Source organism: Acanthopagrus latus, chromosome 19 (genome assembly GCF_904848185.1).
Source record: "Acanthopagrus latus isolate v.2019 chromosome 19, fAcaLat1.1, whole genome shotgun sequence".
NCBI lineage: Eukaryota > Metazoa > Chordata > Actinopteri > Spariformes > Sparidae > Acanthopagrus > Acanthopagrus latus.
The window spans coordinates 23,362,730-23,370,550 of NC_051057.1; the positions used below are offsets into that span (position 1 = coordinate 23,362,730).

General features: G+C 45.4%; 1 protein-coding gene across 3 annotated transcripts in view; it reads left to right on the forward strand.

Annotated features, from left to right (window-relative positions):
- Nucleotides 1-7,322, forward strand: part of nebl (nebulette) — a 103,081-nt gene extending 95,759 nt beyond the window's left edge. Inside the window, exons 61-70 of one of the 3 annotated variants that reach the window (XM_037079953.1) lie at nucleotides 1-75; nucleotides 211-315; nucleotides 584-676; nucleotides 761-853; nucleotides 961-1,065; nucleotides 1,728-1,905; nucleotides 2,742-2,834; nucleotides 3,607-3,726; nucleotides 3,954-4,084; nucleotides 4,802-7,322. The exon at nucleotides 1-75 is cut by the window's left edge and continues 30 nt beyond it. In XM_037079953.1, the coding sequence (XP_036935848.1) occupies nucleotides 1-75; nucleotides 211-315; nucleotides 584-676; nucleotides 761-853; nucleotides 961-1,065; nucleotides 1,728-1,905; nucleotides 2,742-2,834; nucleotides 3,607-3,726; nucleotides 3,954-4,084; nucleotides 4,802-4,978 (1,170 nt within the window). In that variant the 3' untranslated portion in view covers nucleotides 4,979-7,322. The remainder of the gene's footprint in view (nucleotides 76-210; nucleotides 316-583; nucleotides 677-760; nucleotides 854-960; nucleotides 1,066-1,727; nucleotides 1,906-2,741; nucleotides 2,835-3,606; nucleotides 3,727-3,953; nucleotides 4,085-4,801) is intronic. The other 2 variants (XM_037079961.1, XM_037079962.1) reach the window with 2 other exon arrangements.
- Nucleotides 7,323-7,821: the final 499 nt, after the last annotated feature.

Here is a 7,821-nt window from a genome sequence, read left to right on the forward strand (position 1 = left end):
AAGGGAAGCTACAGTTCTCTGTCAGAAACCCCGGAGATGGAAAGAGTCCGAGCCAACCAGAGACACATCAGCTCTGTGAGCACGGACACTTTAATCTGAGACAAACCATCGTTTCAGATCTTCTGAATGACATAAAATAGTTTTAGATTCGCTGCTGTTTCCCTTTAATGCACTGAAGTGTTTATAAAGCAGCTCTCTGTCGCCCTCCAGCTGCGATACTGCTGGGACTCCAAACTGATGCGAGGCCTGTCGTCCTCAGCGACGGAGACACCGGAGATCGTCCTCGCCAGAGAGAACGCCAAGAGGATCAGCGACGTACGTAAACATCATGTCAGCTCGAATACAGATGAAATGTTTACAAGCTTCACAGAACAGGATGAAGATGGAGTCTGGAGTGTATTCTGAAAATGTTGTTAGGAAGATCTCCTCGGCCAGGTGAAAGAAAACAAGCGAGGGTGACGTCAACAGAGCCTCTCTGAAAAGTTGAGGGATTGTCAACTCGGAGCGGTCGCGCAGAAGGTGCTCAGAAAACTGTTGTACTGCTCCTTTAAGGCTGTAATCAGCTGCTGGTTCCTCTGCTCAGGTCCAGTACAGAGAGGAAGTGGGTCGTGGCACCGCAGTCATGGACACGCCTGAGATGGAGCGAGTCCGACGCAACCAGGAGAACATCAGCTCGGTGAGGAGGCTGTTCTGACTCGCCGATGAAGACTGAGGTGTGCTGTCGCCTGATGATGACATCATGTTTCCTGTCTGTGTTCAGGTGAAGTACAGGCAGAGCGCGCTGAAGGCCACCAGCATCGGAGTGACTCCAGAACTGGAGAGAGTCCGACAGAACCAGGAGAACATCAGCTCGGCAAGACGCACGCACACACACACACACACACACACACACACACACCTCTCTGTGTAACGTCTTATGTAACATCGTGTGTGTGTGTGTGTGTGTGTGTGTGTGAACAGGTGAAGTACCAGCGCGGGCTGCAGGAGTTGAGGGGGCGGAGCTGCAGCGAGCTCGACACACCTGAGTACAGGCGTGTCAGGAAGACACAAGACTCCGTCTCCATGGTAGCGGCCTGGTTGCCGTGGCTCCTGCCAGCGCTGTGGGAGGAGCTAACATGAGTGACGTGGCACCGCTACTAACAGCAACCAATCAGCAGGCAGCAGGAGGACGCAGCAGCGTGTTGCATGTGACCGTGTTTGGTTATCGCACAGCTTCACTGCAGAGGACGATGAGGAGAGACGTTATTGATTAGCGGCAAATTCAGTTGTTACAGATGTTTTTGTGCTTTAACGCTCAAAGATCATTTAATTTGATCTCGTATTGTCTCTGATTTAGATTCAGACGCTCCGTTTTAACAATCGAGCAGCTGAACGGGAAATTCACTTCCAGAGCTGCTGAGCTCTGTAGATTTAGAGACACAAACCTGAAGGTACCAATCAGTGATCATCTCTGTATGATCAGGTGTAGATTAATTACAGGTCACAACAGTTTTCACACGACCTCTAGTGTGTTCACGCACGTGTGTGTGTGTGTGTGTGTGTGTGTGAGTGTGTGTGTTGATAATAAAAGGTTTTAACAACATTTGCTGTGTGTGTTTTATTTGCTCACTGACCAAATGCACCCTGACCTGTGTGTGTGTGTGTGTGTGTGTGAATGTGCGTGTGTGTGTGCACGTGACGTTGACACAGAAGTGTAAATGACATCGTGCTTTATTTCCCTCCGACAGGCGAAGTACCACGAGGACTTTGAGCGGGCGCGTGGTCGAGGCTGCACGCCCGGACTGGACGATCCCAGCATGGAGCGCTACCAGAGGGCCAATCAGATGATGGGAGAGGCGGGCTACAGCAAAGGGATCCACCCCCAGGCGATGGAGATGGACAGACGACCGGGAGGCATCATCGTAGGTCAGTGACCTCCACCTGTGTGTGTGTGTGTGTGTGTGTGTGTGTGTGTGTGTGTGTGTGTTTATGTAAAATTTATGCCTCGTTTATGTGAAAACACTTTTATTAGAAAACAGAAACCTTCTTTTCTTGCACTAGTAAAACGTTCTGCGTTCAGACGACATCGTTTTGAAGACGATCCTCGACTGAAAACACTTCAGTTCGCACGCCGGCCCAGTAGGTGGCGGCGTCACTTTGTCCACCATTGTTAGTGTTGTCATCGATGTCGGACTGAAGGTCGAGGTCGGGCAGTGACGTCACTGTTTTCACAGGATCGTGTCTTGTCACGTTTTCCAAAAGACGACACTGGAGTTTGCTTTGAAACACAACGATGCCTCTTACTTTCCTGCTTACATTTACTCTTCACCAAACTCCACACCGCCTGCACACAGAATGTTTCACAATGAAAGCCTTAAGAGAGGGTTTTCTCAAGTTAGGAATAAATAGCTACAGCAACTTTATTGTTTTTATATTATTAAATGATAAGAAGCTGTGGAGAGCTATTAACATCAGGGGTCGATGCAGAGAAGTGCTGGCGGTGCGCTGAAAGAAAAAAACGCTGCCAGTGCTTCAGTATATCTTAACAACCAGCTGCTCTGGTCGACGCTGCTGCTCTGATGTTTACGATCAGTTTGACATCAGAACGAGGAGGATGACAGATGAGAATACAGTGATTTTTATCACCTAGACCAGGAAAAAGAAGCCGCGGTGACGTTAATGAAAATCTCTCGGACCGGCTGCACATAAAAGATGTAAACATGGTCGGTGTTGTTCACGTGACCTCTGCCTCCTCTCTGAAGACCTGAAGGTGTGGAGGACAGACCCCGGCTCCATCTTTGACTTTGACCCTCTGGAGGACAACATCCAGTCCAGGAGCCTCCGCAGGATGTCTGGTAGTTCACCTGACCGCCTCTCCTGACTAAAACAGCACACCTGCAGGCTGACACTCACCACAGCAGCCCAGATGTTGATGTGTGTGCATGAATCTGAGTTAATCCTGTTTGTTCACCTTCTACCTGTTGTTATTATCATGTTCACAAAGTGTGCAGAAGTGTGTCCTCCTGTGATGATCGCGTTGAAGCAGCTGTTCTGAGTGATATTCTTCATTTTTGCTGTCGTGTCTCATGTTCAGACTCACAGTGAAAGTTTCTCCTCGCAGGTTGAGTGTTTGTGTCACAGCCTGATGATTCTTCTCCCTCCAGAGACTGTTCACACATCAGTGAGACACCCTGTTGTCTCTTTATCACCATGAACACACACTGTAGTTTGTTTTGACTCGCACGCACACACACACACACACACACACACACACACACACACACACACACACACACACACACTGTCCTGCCACAAATACTCCGCCACTGAAAATAGTCCCAACAAGAACTTCCTGTTTGATGAAAGGCTGTAAAGTGAAATCACGTGTGAGGTGTTTCTAAAGATTCACTTCCGTCGTTAAGTTTTGCTCTTTGCATTTGATTTGACCCCTCTGGGCCACCGTACTCTTCAGTGTGTGGTCTGAGCTGAGAGACAGACAGCACCACAAGAGAAATGTAAAATCTCAGCAGTGTTGATGTTCATGTGTTTCTGTTCGTTGGCTCATTTTTATGTTTTTTTCTTTTCCTCTCTGTCCTGCGCTGCCCCCTGCTGGCGGCCGCCCGTCAGAGCGGGCCGACCTCAGACTGAGCCGGCAGCACTCTCAGCAGTCTCTCGCCCTCAGCCAGACTCAGTCCGTCAGCTCTCTGACCTCTGACCTCTGGGACCGCAGCAGCGCCGACACTCCGGGTATCTTTGCTCATGTCGTCTCTGTCGCGCAGACACACAGCAGCAGCGTAACGGAGACACACACTCGCATGTTTGTGTCTTCCACGTGTTTCTAACCCACAGATGAAACTAACTCACCGTCTTCTTACAGGTTCTGTTGTTTGAATCCACAGCAGACGAGGTTCTACAGGTCCAGGAAAGACTCGTCACGCTCACTTCTTCTGTCTCTCTGTTTGTCTCTGGCCCAGCTCCCGTCCTTCCTGGAGCGTATCATCAGGGCGTCCAGATGCAGCAGCAGCAGCAGTATCACGGCTACATGCATCAGACCAGCATGTCGTCTGTCAGATCCGTCACCTCCCCGCCACACTCAGCCACCATGGTACGCTCCCGATCACAACAATCTGAATTTACATTTACACAAGTGCTGCACTGAGAGGGTGACGCCTTCTGTGTCTGCAGAGGAAGCTGCATGTAATCTGATAAATACATCACATTCACACAGCAGCCAACTAGAAACACGATGGATAGTGAGAAATCTGTTTGCATCCAACCACTTTATATTTAACATAACCGTTTGATATTGTAATGTTATATGATGGGAATCTATTCCAAAACATCAATACACATCTCAGGACTCATGTCTTTAAGCCTGGGAGTGAAACATGCTGGATGTTACCTGATGGCAACGTTAGATGATGAGTTAACCAACAGGATTTATCTTGACATTAAACCCGGGACAGAGAAAAGTGCATCTGAGGGCAAAACAAGAGTTCACTGACATAAACAAGCAATACAGATACTCTTTAGCTCCTGTAGTGTTCATTCAGTTCACTTATATTCAGTTCATCTGTGCTCACCTGAAGACTGAGAGTTTGTATCAGGAGCCTCGTGTCTTTTCTTAAGTTCCCTCGACTGTTAAACCAGCTGCTGCAGACTTCCTGTTTGCAGCGAGCGTCCATGTTTTTCAGAGCAGACACACTGGAAGTTTGAAATACTGACTTGCAGTGGAACGCTCCATATAGCCTCTAGTTGCATTGTGGGTAATGTAAACCTGCTGTGATTGAAAGGTGTCTAACCTCTCGCTGTCTCGCTGCAGAGAGTTTACCGGGCGCTCTATGACTACGCAGCTCAGGACCACGACGAGGTCTCGTTCAGGGACGGCGACGTCATCATCAACGCTCAGCCCATCGACGAGGGCTGGATGTACGGCACCGTGCAGCGGACCGGCAAGTCCGGCATGCTGCCGGCCAATTACGTGGAGTGTTGCAACTAGAGGAGCGAAGAAGGAGGCAGAGAGGAGACGCACGGGGTCAAATGTAAAGAGTCGAATCCAGCCGCGCTGTTCTGAAGTCAGCAGTCAGTGATGTTCTCTGCATTTCACACTCCGTCCACAGTTCAGGTTTTCTTCTTCATGTGGAAAACAAATACAGATAAAGTGACACACACACGAATTTGGCATTTTAACGATATATTTATATGAAGATAAAGTTGTCGAGGCTGTTTGAGAAGAAGTGGATTTAACAAAAACTAAAACGTAGAAAGCAGCTGAAACACTCAGAACATGACAGACTGCTGACACCAGCTGACGGAGGAGACGAGGACGGAGGCAGGAACAGTAAATCTAGCATGCTGTCAATAACTTACGTATGTCAACTTTTACAACTAGAGGAGGGAATGAGAGGAAGGATGCATGAGGAAAGCAGGTGTGACAGATTAGAAACATCTGTAATTATTTTCAATGACTTGCAACAAACTATAACAGATTATTGGCTCAGATTATTTCAGCGATTCAAACAGAATATAAATAAAAGTAGTAATATAACAATAAAATGATTCAGTCTTGTGTCAGGATAGGAAGTTAGAGAGTCTGGTGATGTTCTGGAGTTTCTTATTGTCGACAAAGAAGACAAACCAACAGCAAACGTGTCTCCTGACAAGCGTTTGTTTGTCCCAAATACTCACTCCAGCACTAAATGTGGATTAATCCAGCCAACAGATGTTTGGACTGAGACTGTTTCCTCCTGGTCGTTTGATAAAAACTACAGTGAGCAGCTGATTTGATGTCTTCAGTAGGAACCAATGAGCTGAGAGCCACAGACAGGAAGTGAGTCCGACGCACAAACACGTTCTCGTTTCATTTTCCAATTAGATTTTTTTGACAATGAGAAACACATTAAAACATCACCAGACTCATCTTTTAAAGATGGTGGAGAAGTTAAAAGCAGCATCAGAGGGAAAAACACAAAGAGCTGACGTCTTTAAAGGAACAGTTCACCTAAAATGTAAACTCAGTCCTCCTCCTGATGATATAATGTCAGGTGAAGTGTCGTAGTCCACAGAACAGTTCTGCAGCTTCACAGTGAAACAGAGCTGCAGCGTTCTGCTGAACAACTGAAGCAGCTGAGACTTGATTTAAAACAGAGAAACATCAGAAAAACTAAAACACGGCTCCGTACAGCTGATACGATCAATGATGATCTCAGCGCTTCTGGACTCTTGGATTACGTCCGGCGAGCTTTACGGATCCATTCTGTGTTTTTCACTGCCATGTGCTGTTCGTGCATCTGGCTTCTCACTTGCTCATTAAAACGCTGCAGTGCTGTTTTGTTGTACGAGAATAAAACATCACCTGACTTTACATCAGCATGGGTGGCGAGGAGAGAAGGGCTGACCTTTGGTTTTTGGGTGAACTGCTCCTTTAAGAGATGAGCTGGCGAGGAGGGAGGGACACGTTCCAGATAACTTGGGAATGATGCAACCAAAGGAAGGAGGGAGGAGAGAGGGACGAGTGGAGGAGTTGAAGGAGTGGATGAGGAGAATTTAATCATTTATTTATCCTGAGTTTGATTCATGTTCAGGTGAGTGTCGTTTAGTTTTTGACTTCTGATATAATAAAGACGGACAGATGACGCGGCACAGCTTCAGTTTTGAGCAGCAGCACTAACCTCTGTGTTTGTAAAGGACTAAACTAACTCACTGTGTTTCTGTTTCTTCTATCAAATGATTTTGTTTTGAACTATCGGTAAAGTTTCACGTGTCTGGATGGTTTCACCTCCACACAGTGAGCGTTTCTGTGGACTGAACTCTGAACAGACTGTGTGAGGATGTCGGGCCTTGAGATTTCTGTATGTCGCAGAATATTTTGATACACGGGCTCCAGTTTCTGTTCTGGACAGATATATTTTACTCTACCTGTGTGTATCAGTACGTCGTGTTTAGGGTTTGTCGTCTTGCCGTGTGGATTGCATCCCGCTCATGTATCCAATAAAAACGTGTCATTCTAGCTGGAGAGCATTTTGTATTTTGTATGTTTGATTTCATAAATACTAGATGCAATAGAATATAGTTTACTGAGTATTCACATGTTAACTGTGTTGAGTTTGGAGGAGGAACTTCGTCATCTCATGAACCCTTTTGTTTTCTCGCACTGAGGATTTTGGGCTTCTGATGTCACTGTTGTAAAGTTTTGATTTAGTCTGTTTGTCATCACAGATTATACTAAGTTTATTTACATATTATTTGAAATTATATATCACTCAATCTCAGTTATGATTTTTGCCATATGATAATTGCCGTGTGTTACATGTGGTAGAAATAAAAAATAATTTGTCAACATTGATGTTGTTTCTCCTTATTCAGAGTCCGTTTATCACATATACATCAATGTTACATATTCAACAGTCTCACTGATACGTTCATGTATTCATGCCAAGTTATATCACAATTAAAAGGTAAAATTATTAGAAAAAAATAGTGACGATAAAAACTTTAAATTATGACCAAAAAACATTTTATTATGACAAAAAATACAATTTTGATAAAACATTAAATTGTCAAAAAGCTAACATAACAAAAAAGTCAATATTAGGATAAAAAATAAAATCATGATAAAAAGTTAAAATAAGGATAAAATTAAAATTATAACAAAAAGTTTAAATTATGACAAAAAGTTTAAATCATGACAGTGAAGATGATTGATCCTCCGGCCCACTGATGAAATGTGCTGCAGCGGTCGGTCGGCCAGTTCAATATTACTGTTAATGGTCATGACTTAACACACCAAGAAAAGACTGATAACAGCGGACGATGACATGGAATGAAAGGTGAAATCAAAGC